At 42.4% G+C, this 27283-nt stretch overlaps 1 protein-coding gene across 1 annotated transcript in view; it reads left to right on the forward strand.

Annotated features, from left to right (window-relative positions):
• cspg4 (chondroitin sulfate proteoglycan 4) overlaps positions 1-27283 on the forward strand; it is a 63662-nt gene that overhangs the window by 13984 nt on the left and 22395 nt on the right. The window contains exons 2-3 of the mRNA XM_035643170.2: positions 21529-21692; positions 22241-25795. Coding sequence (XP_035499063.2) covers positions 21529-21692; positions 22241-25795 — 3719 coding nt within the window. The remainder of the gene's footprint in view (positions 1-21528; positions 21693-22240; positions 25796-27283) is intronic.

A 27283-nucleotide genomic window follows, 5' to 3' on the forward strand; every position in this document is an offset into this window, starting at 1 on the left:
TAAAAACACATAACCATGAAAGCTTTAATATTTTACTATGACTGGATTGCTGTTTTTCAATGGGGCACATATATATATATATATATATATATATATATATATATATATATATATATATATATATATATAATAGCAACCTCCTGACATCTCTCTGAGAATAAATCCTGTGGTTCTGTGCCCTCACAAATGGATTAAAATCTGTCTGCCTATGTCCCACATCTGAAACATACTTGTGAATACATTTCTGAGTTTACAGTTAGCAAATCCGTATTCAGATGCACCAGAACATGCAGGTCCAGGTTTTGCATAAGGAAGGTCTGATGCCGTAGAATAGACGGTGGACCAGAATAACAAATGATGGATGACATGTCCATCATACCACTGGTCACCTCGTTTGACTTTATGAGCGGACAGTGTGAACCGCAGTAACCTCTGGAACCAAGACACAACAAGTGGGCTATTGTACCATCACAATGTTACTCCTATCAGAAGTCTTGGCTCGGAAGTGACACGGTTAAGTGTTTTTTATGAAAATGCATTATTCGATGCATTCCATACTTAGCGGTGCAGTGTTCTGGATGCGTTTGTTTCCGTGGGCATTATTCTCGGCGAATTGAGCGCGTCTCTTGAACATCTGAATGCCAGCTGGATGGTATTGGATGCCTTTGGCAGGATCATTGTGAATCAGTGCATATTGGAACAGCGTTCATTAGTAGTCAGAGATATATGTGCTGCTTCATCTGGCCTGGGAAATTCAATTCCTCAACCTCATTTGAGTTCTAATAAACAACTGTAAATATATTCACAGCTAAAGGCCAGAACTCATTTACATTAGATTTGACGGGACACAGTGTTATGAATTTTGAATAGCTTCAGCACATGCTGTGTTACATACATGTTTCTAACCCATTAAACTGTGTGATTCTGACGCTGAATATATAAAGAGCAGATGCGGTAAATGGCTTGACTTAGAGAAGTTTGACTTCACAGACGTGTGAGGAAATGTCCCACCCTAGAGTGAACTGAATTGCAAAGTAAGTGATATTCATTTTTTTCAAATGCATCTCTGCGTTGTGCGATTCAGCGGGTCTGCCTATGTTCACCTGGAGCCTTTCGTCACCGTGGGCTTCTCCTACTCAGTATTTCCATTCAGAAGGAGGCCTTATTGTATGTAGACACTCTGAGAGTGGAGCATGTTGTTGAGTGCTCAGAGCACCAGAAGGCTCGAGGTCACACGTTTGATATAGCATTTGTTATAAGTGGATAAATTGCCTGAAATGGGTTTTCTGTAGTCACATGGCAACAGCCAGAAGCACCAATGTCCAGTAGCTTTTGTTAGGCACATCAACTTAAAGGGAGCTGTTCAACATACATAGGGGTCTTCCCCATGGACAACCAGGACAGCACGCGTCGCCTCCGAGCTGTCGGTCAACGTATGCGTGCGCTTCAGTTTAACTGCAGCTTCTCATCGTTCGTGACTGTTGCATTTAGCGCCGCCACATCAAGATAACTGAAGCAGTTAAAAATAGGACACATTATTAAGGTCTTATGAAGCTGCTGTCGCACAGAAAGTGACGCTGTTGGAAACCAGACCAACGCCCTGACACTCTGCCAAGGCCTTCTGGTGAAGCAGCAGATCAGAAGCCTCGAGAAGGAGCCCATGTCCCCAAAATACATCTTCTGCTGCTCACCAGAAAATCCCCTCCTCCCACTGGGTACATTGCGTACTTTCTCTTTGAGTCTTTCTTTCCACTCGTCCCCTCCTTCTCTGCACTTAGTCGAGTGTCAGTTGGAGCAGGTTTTCGAGGCGCACAAAGACTCCTTTTACAGTAGCCATCTGAAAAATAACTTTTTGTGCCATTTGTTTGGTTAGTTTTCTGGGTGGGGGAGGCGGTTTCCTCCGCAGCCTGGTTCGGATGGCCCCTCCCTTCTGCGACGGAGGGCCCCGATGCCTTATAAATGTTTAAAAAAGGAACCTTCTTCTCCTCGATCCAAACCCACCTCAAAGCTTGGCAGAGTTAGACGACAAACGCAGTAAAACACAGCAAACACATTCCATGTCATCAGCTACAGTACACATCGCAGCTCTGGTCGTGCACGCATGCTTGTGCGTTTGAGAACCAAATCCACATGTGCGTGTGCCGCAATTCGCTTTTCCAAAGCTCCGTCCAGACTCTTACTTTGTGTTTGCGCACCACGACCTGTGTGAAGCTGCACCCTGATGATTTGGGTGACTGGTGTAGACTTGTGGGCTCCATAAGTTTGTTTCTCGTGCAGCAGAAGCATGAACGCTGACAGACCCTCCACATGGCCGGTGTAGAGGGTGATGAGTGCTTCAGAAAATTAGAGGAATCCTGCGAAACGCTTAGCAACACGCAGCCACACATTCATGTCATTAAGCACATTCGCACCGGGGACCCACCGTGGGTGGACTGTGGCTTACGTTTCTTGCTCAAGGGCACCTCGTTGGAGCTTTCTAGTGGGAGGAAAAAACGAATGAGTCAACCCCAAGCTCATTTCTGGATTCAAAGTGACATCCCCGGAGTCATAAACCCTCCTCTTTAACCTTCATGCCACCGGCACATGCATACTGTATGCTTTCGCTCTGATCAGTGGGATCCTTTATCTGCATTGATGGCGGCGTGTTTTTCGCGTCTGTTTAGTGAAATTGAACGGAGCGTGTCTGTGGCTCACTGGGAGGATTCTGTGAGAGCAGAGAATCCCGATGTGTTTGCGTGCGTGTCGTTGCGTTTCCATGTGTGCGTGGTATTTTCGAAGCTTCTCACTTTTCTCGCTGCTAATACGTTCAGTTCCGTTTTTCCTTTTTCATCCATATCTTGTGGCTGTTGCTCTGTGAAAAACTTTTTAACAGACCGCAAAATACGGTTTCGAGACAAAATGAATGTGGATTTCTCTCAGCGATGACAACCATTATGTATTTTGGGAAAGCATGTTTGTTCTCTCACCAAATCATACCAAGAATTCAGTGTAAATCCTGTGCAGTTGACATTGGTTAGTTCTAAAACAGCACACTTCATGCAGAATTAACACATCAGGCACATTGAAGCACTAATGGGAACTGATCTGTCGGATACACCGCCACGCCCTTTGAGTCACTCAGAGAAAGGAAAAAAAATGTCACGCAGCTTCTTTTTTTTTACAAAACTGCCCTCTTAACTGCATTATACGTGCCGAGAACACCAAGTCTCATCTGTGTGCGAAAGACAGCCACATACACAGTCGACTAGTTGTAGCGATGGCTTGTTAACTGTTCATTACGCTGCTGTCGCTGGGCACTTACACATTATTCAATTAACTTGAACATAAAGTGTCTCTGCAGGTGGGCTATCAATACTCAGAAAAGTGTGGCTCTTTAATTTCAGTAGCTCTTGTTTTAAAAGAGAGCAGTAGCTGTAGTAACGTCTTGAGGTAGGAGATGGTGTCATCGCAGAGTATTTTCTTTATCATCTTTATTTTTACGTGGAGACGTGTTTCCTGAGAGTGAGGGGGATGAGCGGGCTTCAACAACCTCTTCCTACCTTCTGCCATCAACATATGTCGCTTGTTATTTGGGACAGCCGTGTGAACAAACAGTCTGTCCAAAATTGTGTTTTTTAATTTGTCCAAAAAGACCAACAACAACAACAACAACAAGGAAAAACAATAGGGTCTGTTAACAGACCTCAGGGTCTGTTAAAACTGAACCATCTGTACATTGGCAACATCAAACCGGCCGAGAGAGGCTCGTCCCCTTTTTGTCTTTTTGGGTTTGACTTTTGCTTGTTATTACATCTCATGTGAAGTTTGGGCGCAAGCTGTCAGTGGCTTACAAATTGGTTTGAAGGGATTGAGTCACTGGGATCAAAGCGAGACGGCGCAAGCCGAAAGAGATAGAAATGATATCACCCGCACACATGATTGGGGGGGGGGGACTAATGAGTTTTTATGAATGTCTGACCCTAATAAGAGTTTAATCACATTGGGAGCCGTGAAATCATGTGCTCACCCATTAGCGAAAGGAGCACACTTCTCAGTCTCTGCGATTAGTCCAAGAAGCTCCCCAAAGGGCCATTAGCATGCGCACTGGAGAACGTGTTTTAAATCCAGAGGAATTTTAATTACACACAGATAGCTTTCAACTGGGTTGGCTTGTGTTGTTTGGATGCTATATTTATGGTTCTGTAAGCTGGTTTCATTTCATCGACAAACTCAAACGGCAGTAAACAAGCAGACACCAGCGTCACAGGTGATGCCAGTGACTCCTTTTAATGATTTGAAAAAAAACCCAAAAAAACATGTCAAGTATTGCATTACCTTGCTATGGAGCTTCAAGTGTTTAAATCTAGTCTCCATTTCACAAAGATGGATGTGTTTTAAATTGTAGGAGTCTCAGACTGACGGTAAGTTGATTGGTTTACTGATTTTATAAATACCACCCTTCTGTTTATCAAGGCTGTGTTTCACAGAGTTGTCTCTGAAAGATGAGTGAAATGATTTGATTTTACTCAGTGAAATTAAAACAGATCATGAAATTCAAATTAACATCACATTTTTGTTCCATCTATCAGAGGTTAGAAATGCTGTGACAGACGTGTCTGATGGTCTGTACACACGAATGAACTGGGTTGTTCTTTATCCTGAGCTGAGACTTTTCAACAGGAAAACTGTTGCCTGCTTGACAGATCATCCAGATCTGCGAAATGCTCCAAAAAGCTAATCCTCAGATTTACGATGATCACATCTGCTGGCGTAGAATCTGATCTCCCTGTGAGGTAGGAGGTGTAATGTATGCACGTTCAGACGATGTGGCAGTTCTCGCATGTACTGACATTGTGCGAGGTTAACTTGCTTAGCCTGTAAGCGCCAGTGAACACATCTGCAAATGGTTTCGCTTTGGATTTGCACTGTCGGGGGGGGGGCTGTTCCCTTTCCCCCCATGTTTTACTGGTTAGAGTATATACATTTTTACCTAAAGGACAGAGCAGGAAAGTTAGTTCATCACAAACTCTTCCTCCTCCCATGGAGCCAGATGGAACATAAGGCATAATATTTCCCTTATCGGAAAAAAAAGTTTGAATAGTTCAGTGCAGCCACCATTAATGTAACAACTAATAAATCACAACCAATGATCCAAATTCAGGTGTGCGGGGGAAATTTGTACAGTCGGTCAAAATAAGAGCAAGTGTGACAGAGAAGGTCTGTCTGAAGCCTTGTGAGACCGACAGTCTTTCAGAGAGGTTGTCATCATTTCCCTGACTTCGATGCTCCATGACTGAGATCAAGAGTTCCTTTTTTTTTCAAAACAGATTGAAGTGCTCCTCTGTGTCTACAGGGAGACGGAATTTAAAGGCACTCGCGTTTATTTTAACAATCATCTGTTCTGTTACAGCTCTTCCGACGCACCTTGTGGTTGCGAGTGAGCTGAGGAAGTTAAAAAGTCATACATGAATAGATTAATGATTAAAGCAAATCACGGAAATCTCAACTCAACACTGGGCAAGACGTCTCATTAAAATATCCATTTTTAATCTAACGAGAGAGACTAAAGATGAGTTGTGTCAGAGAGCAGGGGCCCCATTTCTGCTGCCTGACATCATGCTGACACCGTATTTGCTCGAGTGGAGTTTTGATGTTGGGTATGTAGGAGTTTTGCCCCGATTACTAAAACATGGATTACGAATAATGTAATCAGTTGATCACAATTTGAAATTTTGACTTTTTACCAGTCGCTACATTTTTGCACGTTTCTAGGAGCTGTGATGTTCAAACTTGGACATCAGAGCGGAAACCAGGAAGAAGATTCAGGGCCTCACTATGCTTCAGAAAAATGTGCAGCCCCTGAAATGCCTGCGCACCTTTCCGATGTCAGAATGGGCGAGTCTGGAATAGACTAGTGGCCACAGTGATTATGACAGGAGCAAAAGAGCGAGTCAGATGACGTAATATTCAGAGCGATGAAGGAGGAGGATCAGACTTCAATACCGGTGACCACTGTTCGTTTCCATGTGAGAACGAGTGTCAGTGGCGTTTCTTTAATCAGTAACTTTTTCCACAACCTTGTATCAACGGTGATGAAACCTCAAGGGATTTCTTATTTTAACCCAAAGTAGTTTTAGTCCCCAACACAAACCAAACCCTGACCACTCCACAACCTTAACCCTGTGTTTTATTATAGTCACCGTCAGAATGGAAGTCATGTGCGATTGCTGCTGGTACACACTATGCGTTGGCTTAGGTTGGAGTCCTAGTGTTTCTCTCCCTTTTTTTTGTGCACACCTGAGCCGAGACTGGTAAAATGTCTCTGTTGTGTCTCATCCGTGGGTTGGTGCTCCTCAGTGTCGAAGCCTCCTTGGGAGATGTTTCAGGAGGTTAATTTGTACTTTGGGCCTGCATGAAAATTTGCAACAGATGTCAAATCTTCACTGTCGATCGGGGCTGGACATGATTCATACCCTGAAATACTCACCTCATTTGTTGATTGTGCCCTTTCACACTGAAGACAAAAGCCAGTTAGTGTTTTTTATGTCCAGTGTAAAATGGGCATCATTGAAAAATTTACCAAGAGTTAACCGTGAAGATGCAAAGTGCGGAGGTTCAACAAGTGGTCCCCTGCAACATTTGAATTCTCCGCACTGCAAAATTGAAGGGGAACGCCCACCAAATTCTTCAAGAACACTGGATTCATACTTTATCCAAAGGCACCTTCCTTTGCAGACTACTGGCGGAGGAGGCGGCATGTGACAGATTTACATCCACCAGTCTGGAAAAATGTGTCTGAGCAGCACAGAAGGAAGAAGGACCCTATCTCCACATTCCTCCTCGCAGCTATTGAGATGTTCAAGCTGCATGCAAGGTTTATGCCATGTTCATTCATATGTTTGTTAACATAAATGGTTTCTTTTGCCTCAATATCTATTAATGATTCACTAAAGTGGTCATGTTCGGCACCCATACTTTTATGAATATTCCTCTTTGTTGCATTTAGTGTCGTAGGACGAATGTGTTTGACTGCAGCTGAAACTAAACCTCCGTACAACCTTAAGCTTGTTTAATCCTGTCAATGTTGACACAAGGAGCCATGAGATTGAGGCGTTCTCCTCTTGGGAAAAACATGTAAAACATAAATTAACCTAAAGTACGAACCTACAAAAAATTCAAAGATGAAGATAAATGCAAGATCTTTCACTTCCCTTGTAAGGTTTAGCATCATTTCAAATCAAGCTGTCACTGATCAGTTGGTAAAGTTTGGATGGAAACTACAGTGTGTGCATCTTAGTTCTGGATATCAAAGTCAACGTTTACATTGAAGAACAGCTTGATACCCTTTGTAGCTGCCGGTCTACTAACAAAACTCCTATTTGGATTTAAAGATGGATTGGAAATGTCACACCACTGAAAGTACACACTACTGTTTAATTGACCTGCAGGACTGTTACAGAAACGTGCTGACAAATGACAGCATGTTGAGCACATGTTCACAAAACATTAGAAAGGAAATGGACAAGAAAAGAAGGTGAAGGACAGAACATTCCCTCCAGAATGGACCATTATCTGTAATAGCGCCATCACGACTTTCATACCTCGACTCATCTACGGGGAGTAGGAGCAGCTGAAGTAGATTATCTAAATTCAATTCATTTACATACATTAAACAAGGTACAGAATATGTTTTTAGCGAGCTGGATGCTAATATAAGTCCATGATACGACTTCACATGCATGTTACTAACTTGAGAGGTCAGGACATTTCGCACAATTTGCATGTTATATTGCTTCTCTGCAATATAGACGAGCTCTATTGCGTCATTGCAAAACCGTAACTGTCCACACCACAACATCTTTAAAGTTGTTTTTTATAGTTTTGCATCGTGCACTTAAATTGCCATTAGCTGCTTAATGAGCCTCCAGCTGTTTAGTTGAGGAGCTGTAAAATGCACATTTTTGATTATATAGACATTGTTGCGGTACTGTGGTGAGAAAAACGGCATGTTTTTGTATTATTTCAAAAAAAAAAAAAGAGCCTTCGCCTTGTGACCAGATATGAATTACAGACTTACACGCAACAAGTAAAACCTTTGATAGAATCAATACTTGGTATCATCAGCCGGCCAGATAGACTCTGAAGCCCTCTGGGGTTCATGTTTATTTTATTCTCCGCCACATCAAAGTTTTCAACGGTGGCGTCTTATCAGGTTCCCTTCTGTTTTCAGCTACAGGGTTTTTTAAGAAGGCGAGCATTGATTTTAGTTGTGGGCTTTGTTTTGGTCTTCCGTCCAGATAGTGACGGTCTCAATGGAGCATATTTTTTGCCTCCAGCAGTGAATAAAAAAACACATTGCTCAGTTACTCGGCACCGTTGAGGATCTCTCTCTCTCTCTCTCTCTCTCTCTTTCATTGTGCTCCTCCATTCATTAGAGTAATACCCCCCCCCCCCAAAGTGGACAAAATGCCATCTACCACCTCGATGAGATGAACACATGTGCTCATACATCTAAATATATCTACTATGTGTAGCGATGTGTGCATCATGCACCAGATCCGCGCAAGCCATCTGTGCTCGTGGCATGTCTCATAACGTCAAATTACTCACCCGTGTGTGGCACTTTCATCAGTACATGTAATTGTGTCATGGCAAGATTAAGGTTTTTCTCTACCTGATGATGGATGAAGGGCTCACGAGATGCACCAGGTTTCCATTAATAGACACATTCTGGCGCAGTGTACACAGGTTGGAAGAGCGTGTGCTCTGAAACATGGACTGAGTAAATCTTAATGTTATGCTTTGATGGTTTATTGATTCCCCCAAATTGTGCTCAGTCAACAAAGTGAAAGGAGATTAAGACACAGACAACATGAAACAGCTGAGACGTGTATTTATCAGATAGTAATCAGTTTCCAGTCGTTATTTCCATTGAAAGTTTTTGCATTTCACTTTCATACTGTGGACGGTTTCTTTCGTTTGTCATATGTCTCTGTTTTGGGGGGGGGTTTCTGAGCTAAATGTGTATCGACTGCAGCACAGACAAGTTTGAACCTCATAATTTAAAAAAGTTTATCATTCAGCAGCAGCTTCCACAAGGCTTCAAGAGTGACCAGAGCCTAAGACTGATCAGATAAGTTGTAAAATGCAAATAAAATAATCAAGCTTCAAACAAAGCACACTGTTGCCACATTTTCAGATGTAATATAAGTCCACACTGCATGAATCAGTCTAATTTTCTCAGTTATTATTCTTGCTTTTGAGCAGTAGAACAGGTCTCTTGACGTTTCAGACGTGAGCTGTAATATACCTGTTCAAATCCACTCTTCATTGTTGCTATTGCAAACTTAGTGCAGCTCTAGAGCTGTAGCAATTCATTGATTAGTCAGGCGACAGGAAATATAAATGAATCACGTTGACTGAAGTCAAGTAACGTTAAGTAAAATCATTGATATTATGTTATATATAATCTTATGTTTTTTTTGTAAAAGTTGGTATGTAGTGGTGACTCAACCTGGAGACTCTCATGTCCATCCAAACCTCAGAATTCCTCCTACTGTCAGCGGAGAAATCCGAGACGCCTGGTATAACCTTCCCCTCTTCGGCAATCTGTTGCGTGAACAACGTTTCATTAAACTGTCAACATACAAAAGGTGCAAGTTTCCAACCCCCTCCCCCCGCTGGACATCGTGACAAACAGAGGTGTTGTTCCTTTCCTCTTCGAGATCGTGGTTATATGCTTCATTGTTTGCGCGCAAACCTAAAGGCTCCGTTCAGTCATGGACCATTAGTCTTTAGATCCGGTGTTTTGTCAAGTTCGACAGCTCGCTCGCCTCCATAGATCAGTTCTGTTTTTGAGAAGCAGTCGGCCTCCAACAATAGCTGCCCTGACCTGCTGAGATCTTTGAGGTAGGTGGTACAGTAGATGGGGGAGTTTGATTTCTCCACCGTCATCTGCAATGCATATGGTCATTTCAAACCCGCATTGCTTAGTTGAATCATCTGTGCACATTTAGGGGTTACACAAAGGAAGATTATGAGCAGCCTCTCTCAGACGAAAATGAAGAAATAACACTGTAATCAGTTGGGGGCAATGAGGTGCATTACGCGTGATTACATCTGTTGGAAATACGGAGAAGTAGCTGGAACACCAGCCCACTCAAACTCTCTGCTCTTGTTATCATCTAAATGCAAATTGGGTGTAATAAGGACCTTGTCTGTCTATCTGCTGAAGATCTGTGCCAACTTGCAGCAACAGCAAAATGAAATAAAGCTATAGGATCTAGCTCTCAATCTTTCTATAATCACTTTCGTTTTTTTTGCATACTTCCTAATGTCTCTATTTTCTTTTCTTTATCGTATTTCTGTCATTCTGAATAACTTTGTCTTTTAAAAATGTTCTAAAGGTTTCTCTGTGTCTTCGAGGCATCTCTGAGGTTCAGCAATCTCTGATGCAGAGGAACTCGTGGTTCTGTGGCTCTGACTCATGACTCTCATCTTTTGAAGGACTTCCACACATAAAAGCAGGGGGACTGTCCTCGCCACTCCTAGCTGTTTATCGAAACGTTTGGGACAACCTGCATTCACGATGCCCAAGCGACCTCTTGTGGCCATGCAAACAATGACTGTCCTTTCAAAAAAATAGAGGTGGACATCGAGGCACTTTGTTTTTTACGACCACAAAACGTCTTAGGTTGGCGTAGATAGTTAAGCAACTTGAACACTGAAGAACTTGGTTCACATTGCCTGCCAGTGATTGACTTGGGAAACTTAAGCATATCAAATATTTCCTTAACCTAAAGCAAGCAGATTCAGCTAGCTACCTAAATAAGACCTAGACTTGACCAACTTTACTCCATCTCACTTTCTCTCCTATTTCATACAACAAAATATTCTACCGTCTAAATAACAACCCGCATCTTCGTCCTCGTGAAACAGTCTCTTCATCTTCTCAAATGACACCTTTGGATCTTAGGGAGGCAACCTAAGTAGAATTTTCTCAGATTGTATCCAGCGCTACGGTGGACAGGACCAAGTATGCAAATGCAAAAAGTGCCTCCTGGTGAGGTAGTGGCTGGCAGCAAAATTTGAGGTATGAGTAAAAGTGTGTGTGAACAGCTATGACAGATGGCTGGTAGAACAAAGAGTCGAATATTTCTACCTGCAAGGCGAAGTTTGCTGCTGCCATCATAGATCACACTCTTGGACTTCACTGTTGCCACATGTGTGTACACAGCACAGCCGCCGAAAGTTATGTACAGTATACAGTGGCTTGTGCCAGAGGATGCCTGTTGCCACGACATCCCCTCAGGCGCACTGCAGTGTACCGAGTGGCCACTGTCAGTGAATGATTTGGCAGGGACACAGCGTTTTGTTTTCCAGTCGGGCAATTTTCGTCACCACATGTTGAAACCATTACCACGGACGTGGCATGAGCATTTGGGCCCAACAAAACCAGTGTGTACGTTCAATGTGTGCGCAATGAGTCAAAAGGTCCTGTTTTTAGACTGAGAAAAAGAATCCCTCTGGGAGACTGTAAACGAGCTCTTGAGCAAGTATCTTGCCTCCCATTGTGTTTTTAATCTCCAGGTGTGTGTATGTTTTGTGGTGAAGGGCGTTCCTGAAGCATGCTCAGTTTATATACTCTGGCTAAAGGAAGTACACATTTCTCAGACTAAATCCCCACTTAGTGCCTTGGCAGTATTAGTTGACTTTTTTGGTCTAATTCATATATTTAATCAGTATATAATAATTCACAAATGACTCCAACAACAAAAGTAAACTAATATGAACGTCATACATGGATTGTCAGCTCTATCAGCTCCGAAATACATTACTTTGCGGTCAGAACTCACAATAGAAAGGCAGAGAGAGTCGTCAGTTTCAAGTTCAAATCCCGGGAGACTTCTCCCCATATCTACTACGAGCTACCAACATTTTCCACCGAAACCAGTTCAAGTTAGTGTGTTTCAATAATGAAACCAAACCGTGCACAATGTGGAAAAACGAAATGTGGAGCGAGAACACTGGGGTGCTGTTAAAGTTGTTACGCAGCGTTCCCGGGCTTTCCATGTGTTGATCTTGGGCAGAAAACGGTGGGTAGAGAAAGAGTGTGAGTAGAATAGCGGGACAGGAGAGAGAGGTGTTGGTGTGTGTGTGCGTGTGTGTGTGTGTGTGTGTGTGTGTGGGGGGGGTGATCCTAACTTCTACTGAATGAGAGTTGAGCTGGAGAAAAGTGCCTGGGTGGACTGGGTGGAGCAGGGCGGGCCTCCTCAACGGTAGCCTGGTGGAAAATGGTTGTGTTAATGGCGGGATACGGTGGGCTGACTCAGCCAGCAGGCCGAGGCGGAATTACTGTCAGGTTCTTAGATGCCTAACTCATGGTGTGTGTGTGTGTGTGTGTGTGTGTGTGTGTGTGTGTATGTGTGTGTATGTGTATGTGTGTTCGCAGCTGAGTTTATGTTTGCGCCATGTACTTCTCTTTGTGGGTGGGTGTACTGGAGTGGTTTAGATTAACGCTGGTTGATGGAAGGGTTTGAGAGCAAGCATCTGGATAAAGCATTTGGTTTAAAGCATAATTCATTGGAGTTAAGGAAGAGAGGTGTCTCCAGGGTTTGGGGGGAAGGGTGAAGTGTTGAGCTGGAGGAGATGGTGGTGGGGGGGGGCAGTCTGAGCTGGACAGAGTCGGTCTGGTAGTGTGTACCTTCAGCTGGTTCTCATTATGGGGCTAATGTGACACTCTGATCTTGAACACAAAATGACTTTGCAGACCCAAGCTAAAGCCGGATATGGGTTTTGAGAGGGCCCCTTCACTGCAGCTTCTGTATCACAGTTTTGCTCGATGGAGACCCGGGGCCTCATTTACAGAAAAAGGCCTCCCTATCAGATTTGGCCATGAAAAAGTGTGTAGTTATGAGAGAGGTTGAAACCGGTGTGAAATCAAGTCGTGCCTCTGGGCATTCGATCGTTGCAAGGTTTAAATAAGGTGAAAAGCGGGGTTGATGCTTGATCTTTATGCATATACCTTGAAACTGAATTACACATAAAACTAGGGCTGGACAATGATTCTCACTTCTTTTGTGGTGATCTATGGCAGAATCTGAAATGTTCCAAAATGCTTGGTCATATTGGAAGGCTGGTTTGCTTCTTGAAATCAAAACTTATTCAATCTTTAGGCTCTTTTGGTAAATTGTGTGAAAAGGCGAGTTGGTCAATCCAAACTCACCAGTGGCAGTGGAGTGAATGCAAGGTGCTGGTGTGGCCTTTGGGAGCAATTTGGGGTTTATTGTCTTGCTTATGAACATTCTGACGTGGCAACGAGACACCAGGGAGTCAGCCACCAATCCAGTGATTAATGGACAACCTGCTGGGGGAAAAACCTTTTCCCATTTTCTTAAAGTGAACAACCAAAAAAGTATAGTCTTGGCATCAGTACCAAGTATCGAATATCATATGAGCAGTGGTGTGGAAATATTTTAAACTAAACCTAGGTTGTAAAAAAATCTATCAATCTTTTTACATTTTTCTTTAATAAATGGGACCCTGGTGAGAGATAAAGACGAAAAAGGACAAAAACAAACATAGAGAGCATCAGTAAATTTATTAGACTGGTCTGAGAAGCCCTACAGCAGCCAAGCCCAACTTAAACACAATCTCTATCAAGTGTTCCCCTGCACTGGACCACAGCTGAGGGAGGTTTCTCAGGGTCCGTATCCTAAATCTCTTCCGCTGTGTTGATGTAGAAGCCAAGTGATTTATGTCAGTGAATTGCTACACGGCAAAGGGTTTTCCAGCCCACTGCGAAGCCAATGTCATGCTGATAATTACTGGTGGAGTGAATGATGCCTGCACTCGTACTCATACCGACAGCCATAAGGGCTGACAGAGTGAAAGCTAAATGGACCTATTGATATGTCAGAAATGACTGTTAATGGTGAATGGGCCTAGACAGAATCAGCATGAAAGGAAAAAAAGACCTTTTCAATAGCCCTGCTAAAAAGTATGTGATGACACCAAATCGTAGTGCTCTCTGCTAGTTCATGCATAAAATTATGACAGTTCAAATCAGCCTCCGTTATTCTCATCGTCGTGCAACAGCGTACCAGTTGGATGTACGATGGAACCATTAAAATCCACTGAATAACTGAGGACAAAAAGTCAAAGACGTACCAGGAATTGTTAGAGGGGTATTTGATTCACGACACAGGGACGGTATCTACATCAAGAATGTATGACTCCTCACGTCAAAGTTGGAAAAACCTCAACTTCGGAACGAAAAGGAGTAATCTGCTCCACTGAAAATCTATCTTTTGACCATCAAATATTTATGCTCTGCTCAATGCTCTTATTTGGATTCTTGCCAAGAGTTGGATGAGAAGATCAATACCACTGTCACGTCCAGGCAGAAAGTAAGGAGCCGGAGCCTGGAGGCCTTTAGTTTGACTCGCTCCGCCGCTCACCTAGAAAAAGTTCAAACATATAACTCCATGTGGATGTTTTTTGAACTTGGATGTGTTACCCCTGTTTCCTGTCTTTATGCTGAGCTAAGCTAATTGTGTTCAGGTTGTATGGTGCTGGTGCTCCATACTTCCGACACAGACATGAGAGTAGTCAATCTTTCTCGCTTGTAGCGAATAAGTGGCTTTCGCAACACCCTCGACCTTAATTGTAAATGTCAAGCAGCAATACTCAATCAAGGATTTCTATAGTTAGCTTGAAGCTACAAATTAACTGTTAAGAGATGCATATAGGAATCAAACTATGAAATAAACGTTTTGTTTGTTATACATCCCGATGAATAATGTTGTTCTATGTTTCTGCATCCGCTGGTTCGTGTCCTTCACTACTCCCTGACCACGATATACGGAGCAGTGCTTGAAGCCCAACAGCATCTACAGTAACAATATCATAAAAAATGGATTCACATATAAATAAAATAAAAAAGGCCTGAGGAAGCAGCTGCCCACTGATGACCCGGATTTTGCTCAGTTGGCCAGTACTTGCCCCAAAGTCTGACATCATAAGATGTTTAGCTTGCTAAAATAGATGTTGGCTAACTTGTTCAAGATGTGTCATGCAAGACCGTCATTTCGCAGTTTCGCCTTTTGTTCTCTTCTCTGCCCTGAACTCTTGTTGCCTTTTCGATGCCACTCTTTCAAATATTGGCTCAGCAGCGTTAACATCATGCCTCCAGGTAGTGACTCATTTCTTCATTTAAAGTGACCATGCATATGGTCTTGTATTGCCCATAGTCTAAATGGTGCCCATTGTAGCTGTGCTTCATCTTAAATTTAAATACTTCATCATGATGACAATAATAATTGATGATCATAACAGTAGGTGACCTACGCATGTGATGTACTTTGGCAGCAGCACTTCTTATAATCTCATAAAGCGCCATTGTTGTATATTAAGGTTCGTCTTCCAGTGCGAGACATTGTATATACTGTTTGCAGAAATTTAGGCCAGTCATAAAAATATGTATACATGAGAGAAGTGGAGATTTGAACATCATGGAAAATTGGACAAGGCCCTTTCACTAAGCTGCGTCCCAGTAAAAGGAGGGGATATTGATGGTGACCACTAATTAAAACTACAGCTTGACAAAGGAATGATGTGGTATCGCACTTCAAATTTGGGACCTAGGATAACCAACATTAAAATCATTTAGTTTCATTATCCATACTAATCAGTGAATGTAACAACAGGACACAGAACCTCTTTGCTCTCCCGCTCTGTGTTGACACTGTAAATATTAGAGACTTAAGTGGCTGTACTTAACTGCTAGCTCATTTCCGGCTGTTATTACTTTAGGCCATCAGTGCCGTGGAACAAAGCCAGAGCGGTCTAGCCAGTCATGCGTTGCGTGCTGGGCTCTCGGTTTGATCTTGAAACTTTAGTGGCCACTGCAGGATAATGAAAATCCTTCATTAACCTTAAATTAGATCTCGAAAGATACGTTTTAAAGATGGGTATGAAGTGCAAGACACTTTCTATCCTGCAAGATGAGAAATGTAGCACTGTGAAAGTCTTAAGCTTAATAGTATATATTGTATGTGATTCCCATCAAGATTTTGGCTTTTTTTCTTCCACTGTCCTCTCCCCTCCACATCCTGCTCTATACCCACTTTTCACATGGGGATATTTCACACTGGAATTCATTACTGATATGTTAAAATGTCCTTCAGCACAGTCTATAAACAGTGGTGCGCTAGCAGAGGGAAAACAGAGAAAGTCACACCAAACGTTTAAAGATTCACTTGTTGGAGCATTTCTTGCAGTACATGAGTGGGGGGGGGGGGTCAGCTGGTGTGAATATAGGCTGAAATAGTATGGGGGGGGTCAGTCTTCTGATGTCACGGGGAGATTATTTTAACAGGACCCACCCACTGGGACCATGGCGGTTGATGGCTTCCGTAGCTCGGCTGGGCTGACAGAGGCGCGCTTTGTATCAGCCCGTCGTAAACCTCAGCAGAGCCCTGAGTCACTACAATGCTTCTGTTCACGGCTGTGTTTGTCTTAAAATTTTGTTAGGTGAGTGAGATCATCGGCCCAAAGTCACTATGACCAGCGAGTCTTTCAGTTGAGGGTGATGAGCCAACAACCTGGGAATTCGCCACACGCCTCATTCGGCTGGAACAGTGGGTTTAAGGAAAGATGTATGCCGTGTAGCTGAAGCCTAACTTGAAAATTTTAGATTGGCCCATTGTGTACCGTTGAAGTAGCACAAATTTCCTATTGCCATGAAATACGGTACAGCACTGTTAACATGGTCGTGAAGTGCAGCCAAGATCTGATGGAAATGTTTACACTGGCAACCGTACAAGAGTGTGCAGACATTACAGAAGTATTCATGGAGGGTTTTTGAAGTATAAATCAAGACTGATCTTTTTTTCCCCCAAATGATTTGACTGGATGCCGTGTGGACTTAAGCTACACCCCTATAACCTGATCCTTCCTGCTCTCTGTCTTGTCTCACTTCAGTCTTTTTTTTTCCTTCTTTTTTCAAATGTCATTAGTCCTACAACAGAGAAAAATCCCCTTCCTCTTTTTCCATATCCATCCAAAAAGAGTGGTGCTTTTCTGTTCATTTTGTGTGGAAACCCGGCCTTTCAGAGCGCTCATTAACAGCACAAACCCAGACAACACTGAACGGTTCACATCCTGCTTTCCCTCCCTTTCCCTCACAGGTCCATTTTCCTGAGCTGAAATTACATTAGGCTGCCATCCCCCTTTCACGCGGGAAAAGGTCATAATTTCTCGTTGCTGCCGCCACCCCTTGTCTGTTGTGTAAGTGAGAGTTTTACAGAGAGAGAACCTGACAACTTTTAATTATTGCCAGAGAGGAGGCCACCCGCTGGGGCTCCACAAGACCGCCTTTTTTTTTCTTTTTTCCACGTATTGTACCGCCTCACTCCTGCTAGCTTTGGAAGGACTCCGATTCGGGAGTAGATGGGGATTTGAAATGGGGCTAAAACGATGCTATGGTTGCTTTCACAATGACATTGCCTGGTCTGAGAAATGGCTCCATCAACCCCGTAAAAGTGTGTCCCTGGTGACTTCTGAAAAGTCCGTGGGGAGGGAGGGAAGGGGGGTTCTTATAAAGCAGCGCTGTCAAGGTGTGTAGAGTTGTGGCTCTGCTCTCCGCTGTTTAACAGTGCTGGAGTTTGCAGTATTTTTTTACTGCTGCATACAAAGTCTGGTCTGTAAACATGAAGACTTCCTTTTAAGAGCAGCTCGTGTGATGTAATTAGTGTGGGAATATTAATTGTTAAAAAAATGTGTCTGGTTATTTTGTTTGTGCTTTTTTGATGCAGAAAGCTCTTACAAATATATATATATATATATATATATATATATATATATATATATATATATATATATATATATATGTGGTTTACAAGTAAAGCAGCAAATTCTCACATCGGAGAAGCTGAAGCTGTCTAATGTTTGGTATTTCTGTTGGTCAATTTAACAACGGTCAATGGACTTATCGATTCTGCCCTAGTAGGTCTTATATAGCACTTAGCAAACTCAAGTGCTCATCAAGGTAATAACCATGTTACCAGATGGCGAATGCAATTACACCCTTACACGCTCTCCATTTCTATCTATGGTTAACAACATCGTATCCTTATCCATATAATTATAACCAGAAGCCATTATGCTCTGTTGTAGTAGACACAGCCCAGCAAAGGAAACAAATGACCAACATAACCACTATTTATAGTCAAGCTAACCATGGCTCAACCATGAGATGTGCCAGTAAGTGGTTTGTTTGGATTCCAGGCAGTGTTACCATGGTGAAAATGTTTCAGGGAAACACACATTGCGTTGCCTTGCTTCTGCATAACAATGTCAACAAACAAATCTTTTTGTTTGAAATACATGTGCTACATACAAGTCAAGTCAAGTCTTTACATTAAGAGTATTGTGTGTTACTCTGTTTCCGATGGCACTAACATGTCCTCAAGAATTTTAAATGTATAAGATTTAAGTATTCTTTGTTGATAAGTACAGTTGGGGAAGTGAATATTAGCATCCCAAATGTTCTAATCTTGTCTTGTCCAGCGCAGCTTTACATGTGCTTAAAATATGACTGGAGTGACTCTGACTCATCGGCATAGGCGAGTCACGAAGTCAACTTGAATGTCTCCAATCTCCCTGCACTTGTGGTCGGCGTGTCTCCCTTCTTCCCCATAGCTTTTCCGGACATGTGTCACTAGATTGAGACCTAAAGAGGCTGAAGAAGAGGAGAGGGAGGAAAGGGGAAGAAGGACAATGGGGTAATTCATTCAGTCGTCCATGAGAGAGAGGAAGACTCCGTTTCCTCAAAGTGTTATAAATACAAGCGCAGTCAGTCATCAAATTATAGCCATCTGCACTGGCCTGAGACCAGGATTCTGCTTGACGCACAATAAAGTAGTGTGATGAGGGGTGTGGTAGCTTAAGGGGATCAGAGACTGCTCTCTTAGATGGTTAAACCTCCGCGCACAGACTAAAACCAACTGTGGCAGCAGCTTCACATCTCAAGCCTACACTCTTAAGGAGCAGGCATGATTCTTTACAGATAACGATGCCTTGTCAGTGGAATCACCTCAGCTAGATCCCATCTGCACCGAGTCCCTGGAAGATGAAGAATACGGCTCAGTGTCATGTTGCAGTAGAAAACAGGAGGCTTGTAATCCAAAGTCCTGTTTTTGGAAAGGCCTTCATGACTGTTTCTCTTCATCCAGTAGGTATGATTCCCTCTTTGCATAGGCCTGCCTGTTGGACAGTGTGAACACAGACACCATTGAAGTAAAGGTGCAAAGACAAAGTAAGTGTCACAGCGCAGGGCGTTTGAACATACAGCACATTGAAAATGTGCTTTTCCGACATGAAGCCCATTCAACACAGAGCTTTACACAGCTTAGCTGGGTGAACTAATGAATTCCAGGTCCAGGTACACCACAGAGCGAAGCTTTTGTGTGTATCATTAGAAAATGTGCTCGCTTTTTAACCACAGGCAAGAGCAGCAAGCTGAATTTGAACCGGAAAATCCCCAGGCAGAATTGTCTTGGCATCGCTCTGCTCCTCAGCTTTTTATCCCGACGCTCAGTGAACAATCCAACAAAAGCTCAGGTCTAAGAACAATGAAGCTCATTGCGATTTTCTTTGTTAATGCAATTGCCTGTAAGAAAAGATCCTGTTCCTCATTATTCAGTTCCAGTCTGAGGCTCTCTAAGTGATTAGCACTAGTCTTTCATGACCTTAAAAGACACTAGCCTCTTGCACAGTCACCAAAGGGTAATAACAAAAGCCTCCAAAAAGTGACATTCTTAAAATGAAGGATGTTAACCTCAGATAGTTGATTTTGACTTAACAGGAAGCATCTTATGCATTAGTTTCGCGAGTTGCTCACATTTCTTTTTGTTCATTTGGTATTGTTCACGCAATATGTAGTATGTATGTGTGACAACCTCAAAAGCAGTTTCCTGTGATACTGTTTTCTTTCACAGAGCCACCAAGATGGCGCTTCAGTGGCTGCAGTTTATACACAAAAGTCTGTATATTTGGCCCTGTGCTGAAGCCGTTCATCACGGACTTTGTTCATGACAGAGCAGCCTTGAAACCCAAAAGCAAATGCCTCTTAGTGAAATCACAAAAGCATGGGCGCGATGATAAAAGCTTTGCTTTCGTCCTTGCTGACATCAAAAAAGATTGTCTTTGTTCACATTTCTCGTGTTTGTTGCAGATACGGGATGGAAGGGTTCACTAACAGGATGAGAAACCAGAGGACAGATGTACCCTTCAGTGTTTTGACGTTGGCAGCGTGGCATTACTGCAGATGCAACACAGACACACACTGCCCTTTAAAGGCACACACACACACACACACACACACACACACACACACATACATACACACACAGATTTTCTCTTACATGGACAACTTCCAACAGACTCTTATTTAAAATAGCTTATTTTTTTTACTCTTCTATTATGTGACTCATGTCTGAGAAGTTATTTTGTGCAATGTGTGCCTGGTGGCATCAAGCAGTCATACTAGCCTACTGGACACTACTGTTGATTTTGAGGAAATATTTTGGCCTTCATGAACTCCTAGGAATGTTCTAACTTTGACACAGCAGTGTCTCTCTCTTTCTGTGCCATTATTCCAAATATTACAGGCCGTCTTCTTTGCTCTCTTCCAATGAGTTTCTGTGTCTTGAACTATCACCCCCAAAGAGGGTGAGTGGGTGGCTAATGGAAAGCCCCTTTTCTATATCACTTGGCTAAGGCCATGGAAAACTCGGGCTGAGGAAACGGGCTCCTGGAAGTGGTCCAGTTTAATCTGAGAGGATGGGCAATGTGGTACACATTTTGTTGAGGGCCCCTGACAGCACAGTCCAAGGCAGGTGGCTGAATTTGCATATAATTGGAAATGAGACAGCTCAGGCCTGGGAAATCCTTTACGCCAAGACTCTATATGCCTGGAAAAATGTCCACAGGGTTAATGACTGATGTCTCAGTGAGTGAATCCCTTTGAGGCCAGAGGAGCTCCTCTTGAATCGGAAGCAGCTGGAAGACACCTGATAATACAGACATGAGTCCTGAACTGAAGTTGCTCTGTAATGAGTCTCAGAAAAATGTTCATCTAATTGGTTTTCCTCCAAATGTCCACTTTAGACTTCACAGAGTTGCCAGTCAGCAGTTGTAGGATGAGTTTTAGTTTTGTACGCAGGTGTCTCTTTATTTCATCTCCCTCCTGTAGGTAGAGAGTTGTAATGTTGCCACAGTGGAGAGAAAGTTGTGAAATCAGGCTTTTTTATATTTTACTGGTACAATTTGCTGCCTTGTCAAAATGTGGACCTTTTTTTTTCTCCATTCAAGAGTACATAATAAATTTAAAAAATGTGCGTGTGTGTGTGAGAGAGAGAGAGTGAGTAGATACAGTGAAAATCACAGATTTTTGCAGTTATTTGGTATAACATTGAATTCTGGACTACCAGACTACCACGATGCCTATTTCCTGTATATGCTATAATCTCTTTCCATTCTTCACAGAATCCTACTTTGGGGACAGCTCCTGCAGTTTACAAGTCTTCCAAGATGTCTCAACCTTCAAACTGTCACTACAAATTAAGACAAGTCGGCGAAGTGGGCTTCTGCTACTGGCTGCAGGAATGGAGGATTACCTGTTCCTTGAGCTCCAAAATGGGAAAATACAGGTGAGTGGCTAACAAACTGGTGTGGAGGATAAAATATTTTAGACACTGTAATGTACTGAAGGTTGACCAGAGCAGAGGTTTGACAAAATTAGGAACTTAAGTATTTAACACTGATGGAACCAAAAGGCAGAGCAGGACTTGAAAATTACTGGACTTAAAAATGAATAGAATATTAAATATGATCACTAAATTGGCACAGTATGAAAAAAAAATTCTTGGGGTATTATGCAGTCACAACGTCAATTGTCGAGTCTCAGTCTGAGGTGTGGCCCACCTATAGGTGGCTGTGGACTAACATTTCTTCATACTGCAAGGAATAAACCCACTAGCAGTATTCTGGTTCATAGAATTTGTAGTAACAATCCATAAATAACACCCATTCCATTGTAGAGAAAGAATTTTATTAGAAACCTAAGCCCTGAATATAATCCATGTACTGTCCATTTTGATGACCAATCAAATTCACAAAAATCAATACAGCATATGCCATAATATAAAAGCTGAAATTGAAGTCTCTTATTAGATAAAAATCTTTTCTTTTCCTATAGGCACGATTGAACATGGGGGCTGGTGAGGTGACACTGTCCTCATCCCAGGGAGTACAGCTGAACAACTTACTGGACCACAAAATCTCACTGACTTTGCAAGATGCCAAACTCACCATGATAATTGATGAGCTCTTTCCAACATACGTTCCTGTTAACGACGATGGGGAACAGCTTAATATTGACCTGGGGATTTGGCTTGGAGGAACAGGAGAACTTGATGCTCCCTATCTCAGCAATGCCATACCCCCTTTCCGGGGGTGCATGACTGAGGTTAAATTTGAGTCTCACCAGTTCGATATTCTTAACACAGCATTCAAACAATGCCATGACACAAAGGAATCCTGCAGCAGTGAGTTTGAGGCTGGTGATGGTGAGGCAACTAGTTTCAGCACTCCTGATTCCTTTATTTCTTTCCCCACCTGGAGCGGGGCAAGTGGTGCTCCAAGGGTCCTGGAGTTCCTAATGAAAACCACCATTGAGGATGCATTACTTGTTTTCCACCCTGGCCGAGATTCAGACTTCATTGCTATTGGTGTTATCAAAGGCTACCTCAAAGGTGTCCTGGACCTCGGCAGTGGCATGGAGGTACTGGAGAATACTGAGGTGCAGCTGGATGATGACCAGTGGCATAGAGTTAAGGTGCAGATCAGTCAGGATACTTTTGTAATTAATATAGATAGCCAGTCTACTTCCCTCCCTCTTGACTCATCACAAAAACTTGACTTAGTGGGAAACCTGTATCTAGGAGGCATACAGGCGAAAATGAAGGATGTCTTTCGCGAAAGTGGTTCCTTAAATAGGGCAGAGGAAGAAATGACTGCTGAATCCTTCATTGGTTGTTTAGGGGAAATCAAAGTTAATCAGAAGGACCGAAGCCTACAGGATGCTCTGGTGACCAAAGATGTTCACGTTAAATGTGATGGGGAGGACTATGACTACTCAAGTTATGATGACGTTGATGCAACTACAACTTCTCCTCCTGTCCTCATTCGATATGTTGACATGGACTTAAATGAACAACATTGCTACCCAACAGATGAAATGCCAGAGATATTCAAGAATGTAACAAAACTTCTTGATGTCCAACCATTACTTGTGCCTGAAGGTGGAGAAGTTGTTCTTGATATTAACAACTTAAACCCTTCATTTGACCTTGGTGCCGCAGGAATGCGTCAGTCAGATATTATCTTTACTCTCCAGAATGATCCCTGGTATGGCCTGGTTGATATGAACACTAACACAAAACGCACACAAAAGTTTACTCTTCTGGATGTTGTTAATAAGAAAATTAAGTACATGCATGATGGAAATGAAAGGCATGCAGATCAAATCCAACTAGAAGTGGTGGCTCACAGTAATGGTTATCTTCCAGAATGTTTAAAAACTCCCCGTGATTATGTCCTCCCTGTTGAAATACTTCCTGTCAATGATATACCTCAACTTAGTGGAGGCGAAATCACCATTACAGAAAATGGAAGGACTCGTCTGAGCCCCAGCCTTATCAGAATCATGGATTCTGACACCCGTTGTGATGAATTAGTAGTAACTGTAACCTCAGAGCCTTCCCTGGAAATTGGTTACTTAGAAAATGGACAACGGCCAGGAAAAAGCATTTCCAAATTCACTTGCAGGGAGTTGAAAGATGGAAATATCTATTTTGTACATAGAGGTGGTAGTGCTGCTGGAATTACCTTGGAAGTTTCTGATGGACAGTCAGTAAGCCATTCAACTACTTTAACTATGTCTGTAACACCACCAAATTTGACTATTGTCACTAACACTGGACTTCTCTTGCCTCAAGGAAGCAACTCGTCCATAGGTGTCCAAAATCTGGCTGTTCTCGCTCATCCTCGCAATGGAGATATTATGTATAACATCACACAACCACTCTTATTTGGAGAACTACAGATTATGACAAGTGATGGACAGTACAAGCAAGTTACAACCTTCCATCAATCTGATCTGGATCAAAACCGCATTAGGTATGTCAGCACAGACTCGAGTGACCAGGAAGATATTGTTGTGGAGCGGATTCAGTTCAACACTCACCTGGGGCACTTTTCTCTTTGGAACAACATCTTTTTAGTAAAGATCATCCCTGCACAAGTGAAAGTTTCTATCCTGGTTCCATTGGAGATGGAGGCTGGTGAGGAGCAAACAATTGGACTCACAGAGCTTCAGGCTGAAGTAAAAGGGAAAAACCCAGATCTGCAAACTGTCAAATACATCCTCCTCAAGTCGCCAACACTAGGTAGTCTCCACTTGTTAGATAAAGAGCTAGCTGACGGTGATATGTTCACCCAGAAGGACATTTTGGACAATACTGTTAGCTACAAAGTCCGAGTGCATAGAGCTGTAGATAGTATTGACCAGTTTCAGTTCAGAGTTTTAGCTGAGGATCAGTACTCACCTCTGTACACCTTCCCAATTAACATCCTTGCCAATGCAGATGCTCCTGTTTTGACCAATGAGATGCTAGTTGTCTTGCAGGGTGGTGAGCAAACTCTGAACAAAAACTATCTTTGGATGGACTCACCAAGTTCTACAGACTTTGTTTACAGAGTCACACAAGGGCCAAGATATGGCCGACTGATAAGGGACTCCCCTCCTGGGCAACCAAGATTTGAGGGGGCAATTAGAGTCTTCAGTAATGAAGACCTCCAACTTGACAGACTTATTTACAAGCATGATGGCTCCAAGACAAGCAGTGATGAGTTCCATTTCTCTACATTTGATCAAGGAGTGGAGAGTTCAGATATTCAAGAAGCACTGAGTGGTGTTTTCAGAGTATCAATCCAGTCCAAGAACGAGCATGCTCCTGTGAGGGTTGTTGATAAAGTCTTTAATGTCGTCCGCCATGGTCAGCATCTGCTAACAACCGATGTCATCCAGTTTAAGGATGATGACTCAGGTTTCAATGATACCCAAATTGTCTACGCTCGTGAGGGAATCCTCTCAGGGAATATTGTTTCAACATCTAATCCATCACAGCCTCTTTTCCGTTTCACACAAGCTGACCTGCGGAACAAAAACATCCTTTTCATTCACCATGGAGCAGATCGGGAACGCTTCTCTCTCCAGGTATCGGATGGCTTCCACAAGACCACTGCGCTACTTGAGATCCAGGCAAGTGAGCCCTACTTGCGAGTGGTGAACAATGCCATCATTGTCATGGACCATGGAAGCACCAAGACCCTTAACACCACGTTGTTGAGCGTTGACACCAACATGGACATTAGAAATGAAAGTGAGATCAAGTTTCAGATTATATCCCCACCTAGTGATGGCAGGATTATTGTGAGTGGGATTGAGGCTTCTGCATTCACCCAGGAGGACCTGAAAAAGGGTGTTGTGTCATATGAGCATAATTATGAGAGTCTGAGGTCCAAGGACTCTTTCAGCTTTACTGTACAAGCGCATGGACATTCTGAAGAGGGCACATTCAGGATTAAAATATTCAAGCAAGGTTACCTCTCTGAGCCTGAGGTGATTACGAATGAGGTCATCATTTCCTATGAGGGGGAGCACACCATCATCAACCAGGATCATCTCAAGGTAATGTTTACTGACTGTGAAATTGCAGTATGTTGAGTTAAACTGATATTTTTATTGCGGTCTCTTTCACCTGATCTGGAGGTTTTTAAAGTTTATTTTGGGGCATTTTGGGTGAGAGAGTGGAGAGAGACAGTAAATGGTTCGCTGGTTCGAGTCCCAACTTTAGAAAAGACAGCAATTAATTTGATATAATTTGTCAATAATAATGTGGCAGAAAATCATCTTTGTCTTTTTCAAGTTGATTTTTTTTGTTTTTAAAAGATATCCATCACATGAGAGGTGACCTTGTCGGCAGTCATCATTATAACCACATGAAAGCAGGGCTGCATATGAGTGTGCAGTTGCTGCTTTAAATCTAGTTTATGTTCTAAATTACAGTCTACTAAGTGTGGAAAACAGAACACTAAGCATCCCCTGAGGAGCTCCCTGAAACCCCCTGTAATTTATAAGATGAGTCTGCCTGCACTTCATCTTGGAAGCAATTAATGGGGTTTAAATTGTCCTTCCATTCATTACACATTCCCTGTATATATATATATATATATATATATATATATATATATATATATATATATATATATATATATATATATCTTGACTATTTAAAATAATGAGGAACATGTCTGAAAGTAAAATACTCCTTCATTTAAACTTTGATTTGACAACAGTGCGCACATCTTAAATCTGCAGTGTTGACCTGAGAAGAACCTAGACACCTGGTACACATATTATTGAAAAATGTATTCAACATAGACCTTGACAGAATGGCCTTTACAAGAGATCACATATTGACTTGGCTTCTCCAGTTTTTCCATTGTGTGTCATTACTATGAATTTGAAAGTAATATGATCATCTGAAACACTGTGAAACACAGACATGATTGCTAAACACTCCAAGGCATAAGGCCCGAGAGAGTTTATTTAAAGTTCTCAAAGTGGGATGACCATAAATCTGCCTGTGTGTGAATCTGCAACATGGCTTTAAATGTTGCCAAATGTCAAACTGTCTTTTTCAAGTTTTGATTTACTTCACTGTCAAATACTGTGTCTGAGCTAATGACTGACACACACACACACACACACAAACAATACGAGCCATGCTGTCACGGCAGTTAAGACAAAGGCACCTAAATCCAAGTCTGTTGTGCCCCAGCTTTGAAGCACAGCCGGCAATTACAAATGGAAACTATTTTTCAAACGTGTTCATGATCTGATTTGTTTTACCAACTGTTGTTGCACAACCTACTGCTATTTTTGTTCGCTGAAAATAGCTTCTCCAGTTTTGGTGATTTAGATGTTTTCAGTGATACTGAGTGATTTTGTGTTAACGATTGAAAACTACATGAAATTTATTCTAATTGCAAAGTAGCAATCAAGGCTGTTTTCTTAGCTCATGAAAAGTGCCTTAAAAAACAATACACATTACACATTTCCAATTAGGACATTGTATGCAGTTGTGGATATGGTTATTGTCAAACAAAGTACTGT

Source organism: Scophthalmus maximus, chromosome 7 (assembly GCF_022379125.1).
Source record: "Scophthalmus maximus strain ysfricsl-2021 chromosome 7, ASM2237912v1, whole genome shotgun sequence".
NCBI lineage: Eukaryota > Metazoa > Chordata > Actinopteri > Pleuronectiformes > Scophthalmidae > Scophthalmus > Scophthalmus maximus.